The 22,181-nt window shown below is 30.4% G+C and overlaps 3 protein-coding genes across 3 annotated transcripts; 2 read left to right on the forward strand and 1 right to left on the reverse strand.

The window, feature by feature from the left end:
• Window positions 1-4,499: 4,499 nt before the first annotated feature.
• Bma-dlg-1 (Uncharacterized protein) lies at window positions 4,500-12,728 on the forward strand (the record flags this gene model as incomplete). The annotated part of the gene is made up of 21 exons (XM_043075097.1): window positions 4,500-4,521; window positions 4,649-4,780; window positions 5,279-5,418; window positions 5,562-5,666; window positions 5,966-6,040; window positions 6,904-7,091; window positions 7,232-7,334; window positions 7,446-7,667; window positions 7,911-8,057; window positions 8,424-8,598; window positions 8,976-9,187; window positions 9,322-9,442; window positions 9,685-9,784; window positions 9,855-10,065; window positions 10,420-10,558; window positions 11,328-11,381; window positions 11,566-11,667; window positions 11,761-11,930; window positions 12,120-12,232; window positions 12,384-12,475; window positions 12,619-12,728. The coding sequence occupies 21 exons, from the start codon at window positions 4,500-4,502 to the stop codon at window positions 12,726-12,728; spliced, it is 2,733 nt and encodes a 910-aa protein (XP_042931031.1).
• Window positions 12,729-14,869: 2,141 nt separating this feature from the next.
• Bm9497 (Uncharacterized protein) lies at window positions 14,870-16,395 on the reverse strand (the record flags this gene model as incomplete). The annotated part of the gene is made up of 3 exons (XM_001897824.2): window positions 14,870-15,013; window positions 15,205-15,429; window positions 16,327-16,395. The coding sequence occupies 3 exons, from the start codon at window positions 16,393-16,395 to the stop codon at window positions 14,870-14,872; spliced, it is 438 nt and encodes a 145-aa protein (XP_001897859.2).
• Window positions 16,396-18,989: 2,594 nt separating this feature from the next.
• On the forward strand, window positions 18,990-21,201 carry Bm4872 (Uncharacterized protein; the record flags this gene model as incomplete). Its single annotated transcript, XM_043075098.1, has 6 exons — window positions 18,990-19,046; window positions 19,237-19,397; window positions 19,679-19,911; window positions 20,102-20,271; window positions 20,759-20,877; window positions 21,123-21,201. 6 exons carry the CDS (start codon window positions 18,990-18,992, stop codon window positions 21,199-21,201), a joined length of 819 nt encoding a protein of 272 aa, XP_042931032.1.
• Between the last annotated feature and the right edge of the window lie 980 nt (window positions 21,202-22,181).

A 22,181-nucleotide genomic window follows, 5' to 3' on the forward strand; every position in this document is an offset into this window, starting at 1 on the left:
TAGAGAACTGATGTGCAGGTGAAGATTCCACAACAACTGTAAACAATAGAAAGGAAGGTCCTTGAGGAGACAAAGGTGAGGGAAAAAGAGGTGACGATCTAATCTGACCCGTTTGTCAAACTACCAACCCTTCTCCGACCCCACCACCTCAATCGCTTCTCTTTCTATCTTTCCCTAATTCCTGTCATAGATTACAAGTGACCTTGCATTGTCCATTGCCTTAGATGTCCTGTTCCCATTCCCTCCAATCTCCCCTCACTTCACTTGCGCTCAGTCTTTACCCCTCTCAATTCCACTTTATTGCTTTTCGATTATTTCGTCTTGGTGAAAACGTTTTTTCCTATCTTTGGTTGGATTCACTTTATTTCACTTTAAAGCAAAAGCTAATAACGTGAGATTTGTCGTAACTGGTCGTGATTATATTACATGATCGGGTCTCAGGTGAAAGATATGTAATCCAAGTAAAGCATAATATCTCATATGTTTTTAAAGATGTTCTTTCTATTCTTGACAATAGGAATTGAGAAAATTTCATCTATTCTTAATTAATTCCACTAAGTATAAGCACAGCATATAATACAAAATTTCAAAAAAATTAAAAAGAAACGAATAAATAAAATTGTACTGCTATTCACTGACGTTTTACGTGACATGTAACTTTATGGACTGGATGATTTTGTTTCATGCAATTTATTGACTTATTTTTTTAAAGCAGAAGTTTCAGTCCTATCTGAACAATGACTTTTTTCGAATGTTAAGATAACTGAAAAGTTATTGGAAGCTAATGCGTGTAAAATTCATAATTGTTTTTAGCGCCTAATTCGGTTAAAATTCGTAAATGAAACTGCTATATGATTTATCCGTAAATGAAATTTTAACATATGTTAAATTACTCCTAATAATTACATTTCTCGGTCTTGAAATTATTTAAAAACATTACAGAGAGGTAAGTTTTCCAACAGTCAGAAGTTTAACGAAAGTTTGGATTGTTCGCTTATATAAGAAAAATGGTTTAGATATTAAATTTCATCTGATCCTAATTAATCGTATTAAGCATGAGCATAGTGTAACACAAATTAAAAAAAAAAAAAAAACAAATTTAATAAAGGTGTTAAATTATGCAAAAATTTAAATTATTGAAAATAATCATATTTTAAAACTTTTCAAGCTATTTAAAGCTTCGATTTAAAAGAATTTCTCGGATTTTTTTCTGACTAATTCAATCTAGTTTATTTCATTTAAATCCATCTCATTTCGTCTCAAATGGAGCTTTTTGCTTATTTATAATTCAGTTCAGTTTAATTCATTCTATCCCATTTCATTTCAAAATCGATTGTTAATTCTATAAATATTCAAATGATCATTTCATTAAAAATTTTGTAAACCGATTACGCGTACAATGCATATATATATCAGCAAATCTTAATGAAAACCTCCCATGTTTATATGAAATATAAACATGGCGTGACATACAAACACACATACATATATATTTATATACGGGCATACACACAAAAACTGAATATGCAGGCAAATTTTGTCTGTCACTCTATGTTTATATGTGTATGTGATTGTATGTCAGTGTATGTAAACAAACCTGTCTAACTGAAATTGTGTCCGTTTGTATATTCTTCGATGACTCATTTAACTAAATATACATTCCAGTTGGTTAGTAAAATTCTTTCATACGAAATGGACAATAATATTAATTATTCCATTTCCAGTATTAAACGCTATCACTCATTTCTTGTTTCCATTTAATGCTAACCAATCCTATAATGAAATCATTGGACTGAACAAGAGATTACTGTAATTATCACTTCTTTGCTAATCTAATCATTTGACACGTTTATCAATTTTTTTAAATAATTATCGCCTAAAGACACAAAATTGATTAATCACTTCTTATTACATTTATTTCTCATACATTCAATATATAATACTTCTTTTTCATTAATATGATTTATCCTTTCCTTTGAAACAAAGAAAGAAAGGGAAAAGAAGAAAAGAATATTTTATATAAAATTTGAAACAATCATCTGGCTATCATTCTGGGCATCAATAATTATTAATCTGTCATTCTTTTTCTATATTTATGAGTCGTTAGGATATTACAATCACTGACAAATAATGTAAATACCTTTTAAAGAATTTTTCTTAATAAAAAAATCTTTAAAAATTAAGTAAGTTAATCCATAATATTTAATGCTTTGTTTACTCAATCAGTTTATTATAGTCAGTATGAAAGGGTAAAGAAGAAATAAATTAAAATACCAAATCAAGAAATCTAATCATATCAGCAACAATAAGCAAAATTTGCCGTTACACATGATAATATTACTTTTATTATCGTATTATCTTTTAATGACGACTAGGGCACTAATTAATTATGTGATTAATTAAATGGATGTTTTTATATTTTGATCAAATTTCATACTTTAGATAATGAAAAGATCGAAAAATTGTCACCAAGCATTATCTTCCTCTCTCTCGCTCTCTGGCTTTGCTCTCTTTCACACTTACTAAAATTTCACTTGCTTCAAATCAGAATGCTGCAATTTATCTATACCACCTGCTGTGTTCGCAACAGTTCCTTTATTAGAATTGATGATCATCGATACTCTGTTTACAATCTTTGGTTCATATCCATTTTATCGATATATTTATCTGTTTTGTTCACCTATTTTATCACAACTATGTTAGCATTGATTTATTCCGTTGATATCTAACCAACGAATTAATTTCTGCTGTAAAAAAAAATTGAATGAATGATTCAATTTGATGATTCAATCGGTTATTCATTCAATACATCAATTAAAATACCATTTATTTGAGTACTGTTAGATCGCAACATATATTCATATTACATTGAAAATACATTTTGTTTATGAAATATTCAAACAGATTTGATATGGTATTTCCATACGGTATGGTTTTTGACCTTAGCATATTGTCTGAGAAAGTCTAAGTAAGCATGCATATGATCATTAAAGATCGAGAAGTTCAATCATTAAGAAGTAACAGTTCAGTGAGGAAATTAAAAATGACAAATTAAAATCAGAAAGAAGCCAATACCGCTGAATGTTGGCGCAGCAGTCAACTTGTAAACCTCCATTGCGCCACGTTTGCTTCGAATAACCTAACGAGGGGATTAAATTTTATATGCAATGAAATGGTAATTAGTAATTGGAATCATCGAACTTTTCTTCTCTCTTACAACTTTGGATGTGAACCGAATTAGTTATTATACCACTGTAAAGATAATATTTCATCAGAAATAGTAATTGTAGTAATTAAGAGTGAAATAGTTCGGATAAGTGAGAGAAGACATTAAGGATTGATAAGAGTAGCGGGCTTATGCACAAATCGCTAATACCTGGAATATTTTCAAACTTTTTTTTACGAATTACTTTCTGTCTTGTTCTTTTTTTAGAAAAAGGAAATGAGGTGGAAGTAGAAAAATAAATATTTTAATTATTTTCCGACGGCTACTTCAGTTGCTTAGTAAGTGATTTAAAAGTATTTGTAAGATAGTACTATAAAAGATTAAAATCATTTTTCAGGTTGTATTTAATTAGTTGCGAACAATTTTTAGCTTGAATAACTGAACGATTTAAAATGTGCACTGAGTCAGATAATGAATGGATATTATTTCGATTTCATGTCAACTGTAACAGTAATGAAATATTATTTCGTAACCATTTTGTGATACAACATACTTTCTCTCTCTCTGTTCTTATGTTAAAATTCTTTCATTCCAATTAACCTTTTATAGTTTCATTCGTCTTTTGTTGATGTTACTGCTATTGCTACTGCCACAACTATTCCTATACTGCTTAATTACTTGATTATCTAATTAGAACTAATAATTCATGCTTAAATTAAACTGTCTTAAATTATGCAATAAGCTAGTAAAGTGTTTACGTTATACTTACGTTAGCTTTATTTGTCATTTGCATTTATTGATAGAGTGGTTCAACTAGTCCAGAGTAGCATTTCGAAAGAAATACGTATCGCATCCATTAATTACAAGTTAAATCAAACAAACTAAGCATGAATTATTAGTTCTGATTAGATAATCAAGTAATCAAGTAAGCTTGAATTAAAGGCTAAACATGAGGTATAACAGGAAGTAATCAAATAATAAATGTCGAAATAACTAATTGAACTAATGCCAAATGATCCATTTTTAAATTGATAATATTTTGTGTGATAGATAATCATTTTACAAGTTGCCTTTTGTTGTGTTATCACGTGATATAATAGTTAAGTCCTTTTTTGGCTTTGTTCATTTTTTTTAAATTTATAACTGTAATGATTAGTTACTTCTAGACTTTGGATGAAGAGTTCTGTGAAACTTAGTTGTCATAATTTCATTACGTTTATATTTGAGAACAACGAGAATTGTTTCTTTTTTTTTTTTATTTGCCAGAATTTAGTTCAATTTCAGTTACTGGTAATTGTTCGAAGGTGGCGTTTAAACGTTCACTGGCAAGGATATGCCAGTTCACAGAGCAGGAGGTTTGTTTTAATTGGTATGCATGTTTATTTTTTCATTTGGTTTTTCTGAACCAACTTTCTTGAATAGTAGAATTTATTGAATGAAATGATTTGTAATGCCCTTATTGAGAGTGGGACAAATTTTCAGAGGCGCATCGCGCATTAGAACAACTTGAAGAGTATCATGCTTCGTTGGTAAGTGCTAGTTCGGCAGAGTTAAGACGACAAATTGAAAAGCTTATCAACAATTTCAAGGGAGCTCTTTTTCAATCATTAATAGGTACCGTTCTTCTGTTTCAATTATTTGATTTCGAAGTATTTTTTAGAAGGTTCCAAAAATACTAATTTCTTCCAAAAAATTCATTTACCAAAATTCTTACAATTTGCCGCTTCATCTATTTCCGTTTTATTTATACCTAATGAAAATTTTACGTATTAATTTGTGTATCTTGTACTACTTGTTATATATAAGCCTTAGTATTTATTCAATGATAAAAATTAGTTTTGATTCGAGTCTTTGATGTTCATATTGAGGAAGATATGAAGGAATATAAAAGTTTAACAAAAAAGTCCGCAAAGGTGGATACTATATCAAAGCGTTTTTTTATAATCATAACTTTCTCTGAGGCGCAAAGTGTTACATAAAAGGTATTCTGTTGGTGATTATTTAATCAAGTTGTTCCATAAATTCATGTCATAGGATGCAAGCTTATGGTTCCTGGGAACATTTATTTTTTTCTTTTGAAAGTGGTGGTAAGTTATGTATAATATTTTGTAGATATTCAAGAATTGTATGAAGATACGCTGTTGAATGAACGGAAAAGTCTCGAGCAGAAGGCATATGAAACACGAAAAATTGCTCAGCGTTGGGAAACAAATCCACCATTTGGACGTATAAATGCACCGCTTGCTTCACTGGTAAATTCCTCTTTTTTTTTGGATTGATTTTTATTTAGACAGTTGATATGTGATTACTTGAATGTTACTTAATATAAATATAAACATAGTAACCGACATCACGAGTTACGGATTGTAAATACAAATTTTCACACATATTCCAGGATTCCAGCCTTCACTATGGTGATCAAACTATTCCGTACACGTACACAAATGGTGCTGAATATAATGTTCAATCATATTCATTACGTGAACAGAGGAAACAGTTTGTAAGCTTTTTGTTTTTTACTCTTATCAGCTTCATGTATTTCTCCTGATTCGTGTGTTAAGATTTATCTGGAGAATATTTAATACTGGTTAGATTAAATACTGACCATTTCTGGATGCAGTTTGCTACTTGCAGTTGATTCATTTCATTATCATTTCACTAATGCTCTCTTCAGGAAATATGTTAAACTATGTTAATAACTGTTGAATACATGTTGAATAATGAAATCGAACATTGAAGATGAAAAGGGAAAAACATTATGAGTGCTTCGAAAATATAAGGATTACAATTTTTTTCCAGACTTCGGGAGATGGTTGGCGATCTACAGAAAGAGTTACTCAAATGACTCCTACAGGCCAAATAGTTACAACTACTGTAAGATTTAAGTGATCACAACTGCTTTAAAATTCAGATTTCTTTTTTTCGATCATCCAAATTCACTGTCCAAATTATGGATATTGTCCCAAAATGATAATGAAGGATGAAGGACAGAGATAATAACTCCAATTTTTTTTTTTTGTTTTTTTATTTTTGCATTTTTTATTTTAGATATGAATTTTCAATGTTTTATGTAATATGCGATAGTTGGTGAAATTAGCAGTGTTGTAAATCGATATTAAAAGCATCCACTCTTGGCCTGTTCAATAAAGATGGCGACAAACTGATCTTAAATGAATAGAAGAGAACGGTGGAGATAAAATGTGAACAAATGTAGTAGAATGAGTGGTGTTAATACCGATTTATATCGCTGATAATTTCAGAACTGTTGCATATTACGCCATGTTTCTTAGCTCGGTGTATTTGATGCGCAGAATAAGAAAGGTAAATGAAATAGTTGATGAAAGTAATTCGTTCTTTAACCGAATAAGATTTTATCTGGATTAAGGGGTCTTTCGATATTGCTATGGTGAATGATTCCATTGTAGCTGTTGAGTTCTGGCACATTTTTCGGGAAGAAGCTAATAAGTGGACAGTTTCAGAGATGATAAATAAAAAATTCACTGCGCATTTAATCCTCAAAAGAAGAGGGCTGGTATTGTAATTGACCAATTCCGGAACATTTCTACAACTACATTAATGATTTACGCATAAAAGTTTGAAAACTTTTCGAAGCTTGGGAACCTGATTAATATAATTCTTGATAGTAGTCTTGTATGGATTCACACTTGATTTAATTCAGAACCATGTTATTTAGCCGAGCGCCCGCTTAAATTTAGATTAGCTGTGTTTTTTTCCAGACAAGTGGCTTAATTGATAACGATGGCACAGAGTGGGAAATTGAGGAAGTTGTTCTAGAGAAGGGTCATACTGGACTTGGTTTTAGTATTGCGGGTGGCCTTGATCAGCCGTACATCGACGGAGATCCTTCAATTTACGTTACAAACATTATACCTGGTGGAGCTGCAGCTGCTGATGGACGAATGAAGTAAGCTGTATCCTAACATTTTTGTATAAAAGAACTATGTCAAAACTACTAGACTTCATTTTTTGAGTTAGTTTTGAACATGTAGAAAAAGTATATTTGTAATTAGCCCTTTCCTAATAAACTAACGTGTATTTTTGAAGGATTCAAGACATTATCATGAAAGTAAACACCACCGACTGTACACAGGTACCACATGAGACGACAGTGAATGCTTTGAAAAATGCAGGAAATGTTGTGCGATTGGTTAGCGTTTATCATTTTAACTTTGGGACAGTAAAATTTTTAATGATTAACGGTTAAAATATAGATTTGTTATTTATTGATTAGTTTCAATGAAAAAATAATGAATTTCAGATTTTAAAACGACGTCGTTCAGGACGTGAAAGTGCTGATTTCAGAGGAGGTGTCGTATCACCGTATGTTTCGCCCTTACATGATGGATCATCTGTTTCAATTATACCACCACCACTTCCACCAGCCCACAGCTCGTACACCAATATTCCTATTCAGAGGACATTACGTGAAATCGAAAGATTAGAGCGAATTCCAGGCGCCCAAAAAATTGATTTATTTAAGGTATGGTACTTATTTTAGAAGCATTAAAGGCAGTTCGCTCGAACATGGTATAATTTGTGATGCATATTTTCTTTCTCTTGTCTTCGCTGTGAGAAACAAAATTAAGAAACTTACTAAGCTAATGGAAACCCATATAAGATCATAAATTTAATAAGTCATTGCTCCATCATATATATATATATATATATATATATATATATATATATAATATGAAAGAATTCAATTATTTTTATGTTCTTTTAGGGTTCGAAGGGACTTGGTTTCAGTATAGCTGGTGGAGTAGGTAATGAACATGTGGCTGGTGATACTGGCATTTATGTAACGAAAATTATTGATGGAGGAGCAGCATACCATGACGGCCGTTTGCGAGTTGGCGACAAAATTTTAGCTGTAAGCTTTTTTATATAGCTTTTTTCGGAAAAAGTTTGTGGTGTTGACAGTCATTTTCGGGAAACGTTTATAATCGAGCTCTTTTAAATTTTCCATAATATATTTGTGATTAGGCAGATTTCTAATTCCTCGTATTATTAATTTAATGGTTTAATATTTCTTTATGTGAAATCCCTTTGAGATTGTAGAATTTAATTAATAAATAGCAGATCGAGATGTAATGGAAATACTTGTTCTATTCAGCTGAAATTTTAACATTATATGAGAATAAACACTGCTTTGCATCTTATATTACATGTCAATACCTATGACAGACTTTGCATTTATAAATGAGATATCTCCATTGTCTCTTAAACTACTTTTGAGGTTGATAATATAATTCTGGAAAATGTTACGCATGAATTTGCTGTGAATACATTGAAGCAAACGGCTTCTAAAGTAACTCTGGTTTATTTAAAAAATCCTCACCCAGAACTGTTGCCGAATTTTGACGATAGTGGTAATCGCTCATTGGGTGCTCCACCTACTCCAGCTCGTTCCGGTAAGTTTCAACGATACTCTAACATTTCAGTTAGTATATCTTCTAGTTATCTGTTGTCGAATAGATAAATTGACAATAATGATCATTTTAAAAAATCGCTACTGGAATATTCTTTTAATATATTCATTTCATATGTTGAATACTCATCTAATATCACGAGATTGATTACTTTTTCTCAAAAATATAAATATATCGCTGGAAGCATTAGTTCCAAACAAAAATTTTCCAAATTATTGATAATCTATGAGTTTATGCATTAATTGGACTGCTGTTGATATCTTTGGACTTTTTTTTTCTTGTTTGTTTTTAATTGATAGTACAAAAAGGTTTTCTACAGTTGACTTAAAATTTGATATGAAAATGTTTTATTCTTTTAGCTGCTTCGCTGCATCACGATTCATTTGATACGCAACAGTCATTCCATACAATAGCGCAACAAGAGTTACCGTTAGGTCCACGTATTGTTCACCTTAATCGTGGGATGCAAGGACTAGGTTTTAACATTGTCGGTGGAGAAGATGGAGAACCGATTTATATAAGCTACGTTTTGCCTGGTGGTGTAGCTGATCTTTCTGGAAACGTAAGAAAGGTATGCCGTTTTGGGTGGATTAGTTTATGTTTTCATCATAAATATGTTGGGTACTTCAGGTGCTCTTGGTCATGAGCGTGGTGAATTTCAGCATTCCCTGATCATGGCTTTGAATCGGTGTCTAAAAATTTCAGGGTGATGCTTTGTTGCAAGTAAATGGTGTCAATCTGCGAAATGCAACCCATGCTGAAGCAGCTCGTGCATTAAAGGAAGCTATGAATCCTGTGTCCTTAACGTTACAGTATCGACCACAAGGTATCATCTTAAGCCTTCAACTTTTGCTAAATTACTTCCTCGATTTTATATAATTTCTTCAATAAATATTTTTGGTGCGCATGCTAAACCTAAAACATAAAGCCTTATTTTCCGCTCAAAACGGGAACTATAAGTGATACCATTTTAAATCATTCAATTTTTTTCGAAATTACCTCCCATCTGTAATGTCTTTAAATTAAATGAAAAACTTGTTTTGCCCTTTGTTACTGCTATTATTACAGAGTACGGACAATTTGAAGCTAAAATTGACCAACTTCGTCGAGATTTGATTAGTGGTGGAGCGGTAACTTTTGGTGGACCACGTAAAGAGCTTTTTGTGAGGTATAGTAAGAATATGTCTTTAGTGTAGTTTTCAGAATGTGAAACCAATTTGCGATTTTGTTTTTTTCAGAGCCATGTTTGACTATGATCCAGCACGCGAAGCAGGTGTTCCACATCGTGCCTTGCCTTTCTTTTATGGTGACATTTTACATGTTACCAATGTTGCGGACGATGATTGGTGGACAGCACGGCTGGTTACGGAAAGCGGTGAAGAAGGTATGGAAGGAATTATTCCATCCAAAAAAAGAGTTGAAAAGAAAGAACGACAACGGAGAAAACAGGTAAAGCATAGTTAGTCTTTACATGAAATTCTTTTACTGATACTTATATATGCATATATTTATGGACGAGTTTTAAAAAATTTAGTTTTCTTTCGGGTCATTGATTTTAGGTGTATTTATTGTAAAGTAATTTCTTTGCATAATTGTTGATTTTTATAAAGATAATCAGAATTTAGGGTGTTAGATTCTAAGTTGTTTATTGAATTATGTTTCCAATGCATCAGGATGAGTTAGTTCTTTATTCTATCAATTTTCCTATGGGCTTTATTTCCCGAAATTAACTTTGATATTAGAAATTACACATGAAAATTTCTATAAATATATTACACCTAAAACCCTTCATCGGTTTTTCAGGTGAATTTTAACGCTGGTAGTCAAAGTCTTCCTCGAGGTATGGATGGTCGTCGTGGTTCACGTTCACAGCTGTCATTCTCGCGCAAATTTCCTTTCGTTAAAAGTACCGATAAACTTAACGAATTTACTGATAATGAGCGTAAGTTCATTACAATTTCTAGCTTAACTAATTTATTTTTCTTAACACTTTCAAATGTGAGAAGCAAAGCTTCTCTTATTATTATTGCCATTTCCTACGAAATATGACGTAATGGATAAAGAGACATAGTTGCAAGATCAAGATAAGCGAAGAAAAAACTTTAAATTTAGTTTTATATAGCTGGGATGACAAAAATTAGTAATAAATAAAGGCAATTCTTTTATGGAGTCTTGCAAATTCTGTGCATATACTATTTCTTTCGGCATTTTCATAGGTCATCATGGTTCCAGAAGCTTCCGCAACCTTATGAGTATTGTTTCATAATGAAAAATAGGTAGAAAGGTTTCGGATATGAATGATAACTTTTGCTTCGGTATTACTATAAGATTTCCTTAGATGGTACAACTTATACATCATACACTACAAGCGATAGTGATTACTGTAAGTTTTCATAGTCTGCTTTGTGTGCAGTGTCTGCTTTATCTGTCACATTATTAACAAGAGTTACTAACTAAGAGAAAAATGTGAAGAATTAGGATTCTAATATACATGAATCACTTAATACAATCACTTTGTGTTTTTTTGTGCTCTTTATTTGTGGAAGTAACTGCAATTATAACTTTTTTTAAATCAAGTTGTAAAACATATGCTGTTTATTTAATATCTGGAAGATGACAGTGTTTGATTCACAATCATTGAACAAAGAATTATTTTGATACCAGATTATAAAGTAGTAATTGTTTTTTAAAACATTTATTTTAATATTTAGTTGGTCCAACTGAAGATCCGATAATGTCATATGTCGCAGTGGAACGTCAACAAAGTAACCATTACGCTTAGTTTTATTATTTACATTCTATTTCTTCCACTAATAAATGAATATTCGCTAGCGTAGCTAAAACTTTCGTTGTTTTGCTCTAATTGAGAATTTTACTGTTGTAAATATATATGTTTATATTATATCTTAGATAGTTGATTATATTCAACTTGAGTTTCCCTTGTTCCAGTAAATTACCCACGTCCGGTTATTATTCTTGGAGCAATGAAAGATCGCATCAACGATGAATTGGTACTCCGTGATCGAGATCGTTTTAGCAGTTGCGTCCCACGTATGTTATTATTTTTCATCAAAAGCAATTTATTTACTATTAGGTAGCTGTCAAATCGTTTTACCTTAATTTTTAAAAACTGAAATATTGCAGATACTAGCCGACCTCCGAAACCGAACGAAATAGACGGTCGTGATTATCATTTTGTTTCAAAGGAACAAATGCAAGAAGATGTTCGAAACAATCAATTTATCGAAGCAGGACAATTTCAAGATAATCTTTATGGCACGAGCATTAATTCTGTTCGTGAAGTTGCAGAAATGGTATGCGAGCTTTGAAAGAATCTTTAAATGACCATATGCTATACCATTTTGTACTCGTGAAATGATTTTTAGTTCCTTGTGAGTGCAAAAGAAATGGCCAAAATTGAACTTCTGATTACAATTAGCACTCCTAATTTGATTATGTCATATTTCTATAGTTAGGAACTAATTTTATGGTGTTTATTGTAGGGTCGACATTGCATTCTCGATGTGAGTGGAAATGCTATCCGTAGATTACAATCTATTGCTAATATATACCCAATAGCAGTTTTCGTGAAACCGCAGACACCGCATCAAATTATGTAAGTAATTTACCTAACCTTAACACCTCAAACAATCATTCAGCGATGATGTCATCCATTAAAGCTTTCTGTTTTATCCTCCGTTGGCGAAGCACTACTGAAATTTGTGGATAACAAGCCGTAATTATAGAATGCTTAGAATTTCTTATAGGGAATGGGATCATTCGATAAATGAAGATGATGCTCATACTATATATCAGCGCTGTCAGAGAACAGAACAAAACTTTGGAGATTTGTTTACTGGTGAATATTTATTTCTATGTTATTTAAAATTCATCAGCCAATTATAGTTTTAGTTCCTTCTTTCATATTTCTTTACATGCAATAACTTCAATCTTCCTCTCTAATAGTATATCACTCTTATCATAAAAATGATATTATTTTAGCTGTTGTAAGTGGTCAAACATTCGAAGATCTCGTACGCCGTGTCTTGAACGTCATCGCGGAGCAATCACGTCCGCATGCTTGGGTACCATCTCGAGCACAAGTTTTTTAAACCTCATTTTGCTTGGTTAAAACAAACAAAGAAGACAACCATTTTTTTTTTATAATTCAAAAGAGAAACTTTTGAAAAGTCTCTTTTTTGAAGTTTTCTTTCTGTTTAACAAAAAAATTTATTCAGTCCCATATTAAAGCATTAGTTCACCCGATTTTATAGTAACTAATTTTTTAAAGGTTTTCTTGAAAAGCTTTTCTTTCCTTGCTTTGCAAACCTCATTGTACACATATCCGATATGCAGCTGCTTTGCTTATTCTCTTATTCTATGAAATTGAGATAAAAATATTTTATCCAAATTTGGTGAAATAATCGAACTACTCTAGTGACAAAGTAATTGAACGTGAGCATAATTTCTTTGCTAACAAACGTTAAACTAAGTCATTTTGTTTTAAAATTTCAAAAATAATCAAAATATTCCTTGAGTTTCATTTGTCTGAAGAAAGGGAATAGGTAAAATCTTACGGTTAGTTTGATCATTTAACCAAGTTCATGTTTACGATAAAAAATTTATATTTTGTGTTACTCTGTTTTTTTTTTTTATTTCGATTAATTGATATAATGCCGTTTTCCATCTAACGCAGCTATTACATTAGTCTTTATTTTGTTTCAATATGTTAATTCCTTATTTTCTTTTCGTTATAATTTGATATATGAACAGTACAAAGGCCGAGAATTTTCAAGAATAATTTCTTGGGATTTTCAAAGATTTTCGAATAGCAAATAACTAGTTTTTTGAATTACTTAGATAAAAGAAAGATATGTCACTATGTGGAAAATTCTACCATTAAACTGTAGAATTTCTCTTCTTTTTTGTTCATTTGGACAAATTGGTGTTTTTCTGGAGAGTATCACATCTGTAAAGCTAGATTGTACAGAATTTGGTCCATCATGAAATTCTGTTTCGCGTCAGATTGTTAGAAACTTCAGTATTTCAAAAAAATTTGAGTTGGAGAAATGAAGCATATCTATTGTTCTATCTCATGCACTGACCTTTTTATAATTGTTTTATCCATTCTCACTCATTGCACTTACATTAAAGGTTGTGATTCTATTAATTTGTTATCTTTTTTTTTTCTTAAATTGTATTTACGGGGGAATACGGTTCATATTCGTCGTAATCCTTTAGCGAACACTTTTTTTACGATAAAAAATTAGCTTAATTCACTTCAGTAATTTCTTGGTTGCTTCTTTCTGTAAACACTGATAATGCAAGAAGAGAAACGCCTCTTATTCTCAAGATAAACATTTGTAAGATGAGACAAAGATGCTTTTGTAGTAGCATAAGGATCAAGAAGATCAGTCAAGTTTGCAATACTGTTATTCAATTGCACATTCATCACAGTGGACCGTATTTTCATTTAATTTTCTTTCTTCTTTTAACATAAAAACAGGAAAAGCTCATTTGTCGCATGCTACCTTCCCTTATATATGTTAGCCTTTTCTATCATTTGTTCGAAATTCTGATTGATTTTGTCCGCGCACCTTTCTTTCACTCCTTTTTCAAAATGTGCCAATTTCTCTCTTTTCATCTAAATGTCAATTGCTGCTGTACTATGTTTGAGATCTACTATAAGCACGTGGTGTTATAAAATTTGAAGAATTTTTACAAAGAAGGAAACAAACAGAGATAGATCATTGAGAGATGATGTATGGAGGTAGTGTAATTTGATGAAATCACGAAGGCGAATATTTAATGGGCAATATATGACACATCATATAAAGCTGTATCCTTTCATATTAGGGTATAAGATGACCAAGATATCTCAGTGCAACTGGTATTTTCGATGATTGTTAGTTTTAGCGGGTCATTCATCATTCATATATAGAAACTATTTTTTGAGTGTACTGCATATATACTATTACGTTTCAAGAGCCACGTATTCCACATGTTCCCTTTGCATACATTAAATAGATGACGGTGAGGAAAACGACATCTGACATTTTTATCTTAATTGCAGAATGTTAGAAGTACTAGCAATCTGTAGTTTATTCTCATAACATGAAAGAGTATATGTATGAAAAACGAAATGATATTTAAAATTGTAGTCATAAACTGTTTAACCTGCACAAGTTAAAATCATATTATCAATCATAATTATAATAACGAGAAGATAAGGGATCACTGCAACAAGAATTATTCATAATGGCTGCAAACAAATATCATTGACACTATCCGATTCCAGTTCGAATGAAAAATCGGATGGTTCATGATTTACCTGTTGCCATGGATCAGGCCAACGGCTTACAAAAATTTGGTTGATAAATAATGGTGGTGCTTCTACCTAAAAAACGGCACACAAAATAAAAATAATGGAATAAATATATTCTATTTTAATCATTAGAATTTTAAGTGACTTAATTGAGGATTCCAAATTAAAATTTACTTAGAAATATAAAGTAAATTTCAGCCTTCTTTATTTTATGCCAAATAAAGAAAACTGAAATTTGAGCTAAAATAGTCGTAATTAATTACCGCAGTTTCGGATTGCGTAAGTGGTACTGCTAACTTCTTTGATATCGATTTTGCCCTGGGTAATGCAATCGGGAATGGTGTAGGTGATGGTACTTGCGTGGATTGCTTAGGGGTTTTCAAAGTACTTTCAGCTGATCTTACAGCCGCTTCGATACCAGCTGCAATTTGGGATACCTTCGCCTTTCTTGCTGAATCTGTCACAATCATCTTCGATTGCGTTTTGTGCTGAAATATTAATTGAATATTTTTAAAGCACAAACAAGTGTTTTTCAATTCCGATTATAATTACTGCTGAAATTAAAAGCAATAAATTTTCGATGTTGAACAATATATATACACATATATAAGGAAAATCTGAAGAGAGGTCCTGCTCAATATGAATTCGTATTTCCTTAAGCTACGATAAATGAAGGCCTTGTTTAATCCCTTATCAACCTTTCAATCACTGTCACATATCAATTCCGGAAACTATCAGATATACTTGCCCGTCTCTTTTCTTGTTCAACCCGTTTTCGTTCTATTTTCCCTCCTTGTCGTTTGAGTACACAATACAATAGAAGAAATATAGAAATAATAAGAAAGATGACGAGAACAACCAAAACAATAGTTAATGCTAATATAACTTCCGGTTTTCCTGTCGGTGCTACAGTGGTAGTTATTGGTATGGGCATTTTAACCATACCTTGTAGTATCATATTTCCTGTAACTATTCATTTAATTCTTTCTTAATATGCATCTATTATAATTCCTGATATGTATACAGATGTATGACCCGTGTGTGATTTCCAATGTTCCTAGTCACAATTTATTTTTCATCATTTGGCATTAAAGTATAGGAATTCTGGAAACTTTGATATTTTGGTAAATCGCTTTCAGATGATGAATGATATTTTTGGAGCACTTTTTAAGAAATGGAAAACGCTTTTAGATAGGTAGTGACAATTTCCAATAAAATCATTAAAATATTATCTTGCATTTTATATTTTGTTAAACAAAAAACTGCAAGTGAAATAAAGTTGTTCATATATTTCCTCCAAACGAGTCATTAACAATGTATTAGTACGTGAAAATGTTGTCATCAACAGCTTGCAATTTGCAAATTCAGAAAGAAATGCGAAATACCTCCAATAGCATCATCGTCCTCACCCAGGTATAAAGAATTTGCTTCATCTGAGTTATTGAAGACATCATACATTCTACCAATTTAAAATACTACGTAGTGCGTTGTAACCAACCGATCACTTATATTTCGATAGCTAACAATATTTCGATAGCTAATCTCATATTAAGAAAATTATTTACAATTGTTTAATTAATAAATGATGCATGAAATCGTTATGTAGAAAGAATATTTATGAAAAAAAAAAAAAAAAACCAGTCAAAAATTAAACGTAAAATTCGATTTCTTGACAAGGTAATAATATTTCGATAAAATATTGCAAAGTTTTGGGAGATATTACAAGTCTTTAAACAGTAATAGTAATACAGTAAATGTCTTTCCTTTTTTTCGTATATTTTTATATAATTCAATTAGTAATTGATTTTGCTTAGCTAAAGTCACCATTTTAAATTAGTACAAATTAGCCTATTATGAAGGATAACAAATTTTTTATATATTTGTATATACATAAATTTATTTTTCCTATAAATTTCGCTTGAAGTATTTTCCGATTCTTTAAACTTCATTTCCACATAATTAGCTTTAACTTGCTGCTCATTATGTTTTCGTTTTGATTTACTCATTGTTTCCATTACTTATGTTATTTTTATAATTTATGTATTTGTTATACAAATTATGTATAAACAATGGATGTTTCATAATTTACATATATTTTACAAGTTCTTAGAGAGTTCATATTATCTATACTACTATTTTTATAACTTTAATATATGATTATTAGTACAATCGATTACAGTCATACTCGTTTTCTGATTCTTTATTTTACAGTTTTGCATAATTAGCTTTAACTTGTTGCTAATTATGTTTTATTGGCTTATAAGGGTTATCATTGATTTATTTCTTTGTTTATTAATTGAGCAATTTTGTAAATAAAAAATATGGTGTAAATATTTAATTAATTATAGTTACTACAGCTAATTTCCTTTACTTTTTGCTGAATTATCATTGTAACTTAACTGAGAGCCATTTTTGTTTCATTACCCAATTATTTAGATTTGGTTGATATCTGAGTATAAGCGTATTTCAAATTATTCTCATCGCTTCTAATTGCATGAAGTGCAAAATATTTTACTAGCAATTATTTTAATGAACTACTAAAATTTTATTTCTTTCATGTATGGTTTGTTTAATTTCGTTTTCAACTATGTATAATTAAAATCACTTTAGTTTACAGTGATATAAGATCAATAACAATGTTTTCATTAATTGTATTAAAAATTCGAAAAAATTTTTCAAATGATTACATTCCACCACTTTTTTATTAAGTTCTTTATTTTACAGAGACTATCGCTCTTCATCATTTGAAGAAACTATCATTTTTAAATTTTAGCCTTTGCTTAGAGGGCTCATTACCCATTTGCGCAATGACACATTTGTATTTGCTTATTAAAAACTATCATGGCTACTTCTCAGTTTTTTGGCTAACAACATGCCTGATGGCTCGATTTAACTTTCTTCATTTTCGATTCTTTAACATTTTGTGGGAATGATAAATGCTAATTTCTACAAAAATTATAATTTTCAGCTTTTCACATTATCAATCATTATGATCTGATATGTCCAGCTATAGTTATCTGTTCTTTTCCACTTTATTCTGTAATTAGTGTCAATTATGGAATGAATTATGATTTTTTCACTTAGTGATTGTTCACTTTAATCTTCCGATCTGTTTCAGTTTGATTTAAAATCTCTGATCTCTAAATTACTGTTCTTTGTTTAGTGAAATATATTTTGATAATGGTATTTTGATATTTGGCTTTTGCTAAGATATGAAAAACTTATTTATCAGTAAGTAATTTCTCACTTTTTACTCTTTTTTTTTTTACTTTTCGTTCTCTTCTTTTTAGTATGTGTTTTCTATTTTTTTATTTTCTTCAGTGTTTTTCAATAGCTATTCAATACATTAAGAGATCATTTGAATAAACGGTCTGATAAGCAAAAGAAATGTATTTTATCCGAAAGTCAATTTTGTAGTCAAATAGAAATGCAAATGCAATAGATGCAAGAATTTAATTTATCTGATTTAAAAGTTGTTAAAGGCAAAGACGTCATACATATGAAGTATCTCGTACGGTAATTGAAAAAATGTCATAATGAACTTAATTGTTAAAAGCGAAACTCATTAACTTTCACTTGAAAACAACTACAAAGAGGGTTGTTTTCTGCTTATATATTTCACTTAATCTTTTAATGAAAATAATTTTGCTAAAAAATAATTATTCTCTTTTTACATGTCAGTAATAACACTTTGATCCTTTTCTCTAAGATTTTATTTTTACTGGAAGTTATTGTTTCAAAGCTTCATAACATGATACTTTGTAGGTTTCAGCAAAAAGTGATTTCATAAGAGAAAAGTTACTTTCACTAAAAAATGCATTCAATCATTTCCATTCTGATATTTTATATTTCAACTAACTTTTATTCTTATCTCAAAATTTCGCCTTAGGTCTTTCTGTTTTTTAATCAAACTGAAATCGATTTTGCGTTTTCACTAAAGAAATTTTTGTCCCATAATAATAACAAATAAATTGTCAATGAAAAATTTCAGACAATTAAGTAACAGTGAAACAGATTAGATTTCATTTTCAAATTTGACAAAAAAGGAATGTCAAATAGCACAAAATTTGATACTAATACTGTTATCCACATATTCGCAATACCGGTATGATTTTAATTTTTTAACTTAACAGAAAGTGTATTTATTACTGTTCACTGCATTACTCTTTGAAATACTAAAATTTACCTTGACAACCTCATTAGTGTTTTTACATCGATCCAACTTTACTTTTACTTATTCTGTAATACTAATTTCAGCAAAAGACATTATTTTAAGCTCAAAGTTTTTACTTTAGATAGCACTGCTCGGACTACTAGCATATGCAATATCGCTTTATCTAATTCATAAGTCGGAACGGTACCACAATGTATTTGGAATTTTATGTACTGCTTATGTCTCATTTCATATACAAACTGTCAGTGTCTTATTCATTTGGACAATTGTCAGAATTATTGTGTAAGGCCATTAGTGCATTCTTGTTTATTCACCAAACAATAACGAAGAGCTAATTTGTCATGCATAACATTGCTTACATTTTTTAAAGTTAACAAATATTTTTTAGTAAGTTTTCTATTAAAAATTATTATTTTCCATTGGATAGTCATCATAAGCTTGAAAGTAAATTTGTCTAATGGCTTGCTAAATATTGGCTTTCTTTTCGCTTATGATAATTTTTTCCTTCCTTCTCCAACTTTAGATGTTTCTTTAGTTCCACCTTGTGATTACATAAGTTACAGACACGCAGGACTAAAGCCATTTCCATGGACGACTTTCATTCGAATATTTTCTCCTATTGCAAATTCAACGTTGTACGCAGCCATTTGGATTCAATTCGTTTTGGCCATTAATCGACTTTGGGCCATTTCATATCCAATGACATACCATCGCATCTTTAGTCGAAAAAATGCTCGATTGGCAGTGGTGTTCCTTTGGTCATTCAGTATGCTAATCATGGTGCTTTATTACAACGGTAACTCTTTATAGCATTTCTTTTTTATAATAGAAGGTGTTTGTGACATTTTGGTTTTATAATACAGTTGCAAGACAGATTTAACAAAAAAAAAAACAGTGTAATCATTCTTTCTTTATTTATTTTGCTCTACTCTTATCTGATAGTATTATCCTTATCACTGTTATCGTTAAAATTTCTTAATTAATAGTTGAATGCGTCCGTTACTTCGAATCAGATATTTATTCATGGTCAACGCTATACGGACCATGTAATCACTCTTTCTTCATTTATTTTTCTATACTCTTATCTGATGGTATCATCCTTATCACTGTTATGGTCGATGCAATTGCTTTTTATCGCATAGTTGCTTATATAAAAGTATGTTTCAGTGTTTACAACATAATAGCTGTCCATGCACTTTTCATCAAAAAATCAGAATGTTCAAATCATTTGGAAAATAAATTGCTACGATTTATTTTGGAGTTCCCAAAATCCATAAAATCATAAATGATTTAATAATTCTGTTGTATTTCTCTTTAGTGGAAGACTTTATCAGTATGAACATTATTACTTAATTGTAGAAAAAAAAACATCAGGAAGTTAATGCAACGCGAGGAAGCTTGAGCCACGACATTCTTTTTTTCAAAGAGGTAGAAAATTAAATTGAATTCTTGATTATATTAACTGTGAACTTATAATTTTCGATATAATTTGTTGCGGAAAGCATCAGAGTCATTGGAAATAGTAAAATAATGGACAAAACTTAGGTTTTATTCCATGTTAAGCTTTAAAATTGTTTGATCGATACTGCCGGATAGCAAAATTATGTTATAATTTTTTGTTATTTTAACAGAAAATATTTCAGACTTGTATCACTACTGGCATACATGCATTTCTTATAGCGATTTTCCGTATTGATGGACCTTTTATAGCACGTGTGACTAAAGTAACATATATGTGGCTTGCAATGAGTACATTAGATAGGTAATAGTTATTTATTACTTTAAGATTTCAATACAGCTTGTAAAGTTAGGCTGAAATAACAAGTTTCATGATTTCATTTATTAAATTTTACGTTTTTCGTCCTCACCAAACTTTTTGATGCATTGTTGAATTGCTCACAAATCTTATTAATCAAGTATTAACTATTCCGAATGCAAAGGATTTTTCCAGAAACAAAAAAAGAAGTACTCTTTCATAATTTTTTTTCAACAAAATTTTGATTTCAGTTTCACATTCATATTCTTCAATCGCAATTTGTTGATGAATCGAAACGTAGTGAATGTATGTACAACTGCAAATAAGTGAATATCGTTTCTACGAAGAAAACGATTAACTGACCTATTAATATTTACTAATATTAATAATATAATTTACTTCCCCTGAAATAAGGTTGTTGTGGCATGTTTTATAGTTCCTATTATTCATTATTACTGTGTCTAATATACCTTCTACTGATAGAATCACTTGAAATGTCAACATAGATGTTAACAAGATTGATAATGCTAAGATGCAGAAATATGTTTATTAATGCACTCGTTAATTACATATCAAATCAAATATTTCAATTACCTGACTTTTATTATTTTCAAATGAATTTCATAGAATAAACAAATTTGAGCAAAGTAATAAAACCATTAAGAATTTGTAGAAACGCAATTGTTAAGAAGCTAATTAGTAAGTCTTCTCTGATCAAAACGTTTGAAAAGTTGAAATTTTCTACAACTGAAGCGATGAAAGCAACTGCTAATTTCTAATCAACTGATTTCTCAAATAAGCATATTATCGCTTTTATTCTCTCTTATGCAATATCAGATGGATTCAAGAGTAAACCATATGTGGTAGTGGCAATAAACTATGCTTAATGTGCTAGGTTAAAGTTGTTGAATTATATCACTCCAAAATTGGTTCATTCTCCGATAGTTTCGATTCAGATCAAATTGGCTTTACCGATGCATAATACTGTATCGATCAGTGACCATTGGCTATCATTGAACACTATCAGCAGAGTGTTGATTTGATACTAAAAAGACGAAAGAATTTTTATAAAAAAAAAATAAAACTAAATACATTCAAACAATAAAAACTGCAAAAAAAAAAAAAAAAAAAAAAAAACGGAACGAACAAAAATTATGCTATGAAGTGATAAATTAGTAAATATGCATTTAATAGTAAAATCAGTTTGGAAGGGAATTGTAGAATCAGCCTGAAATACATACTGGTAAATGATAACAAGTCAAAAGACTTTATGCCAATTATAATTAAAACAAAGAAGCACAATGAAAAAC

The sequence above is a fragment of the Brugia malayi genome (genome assembly GCF_000002995.4).
Source record: "Brugia malayi strain FR3 genome assembly, contig: Bm_v4_ChrX_scaffold_001, whole genome shotgun sequence".
In the NCBI taxonomy this organism is placed as follows: Eukaryota; Metazoa; Nematoda; class Chromadorea; order Rhabditida; family Onchocercidae; genus Brugia; species Brugia malayi.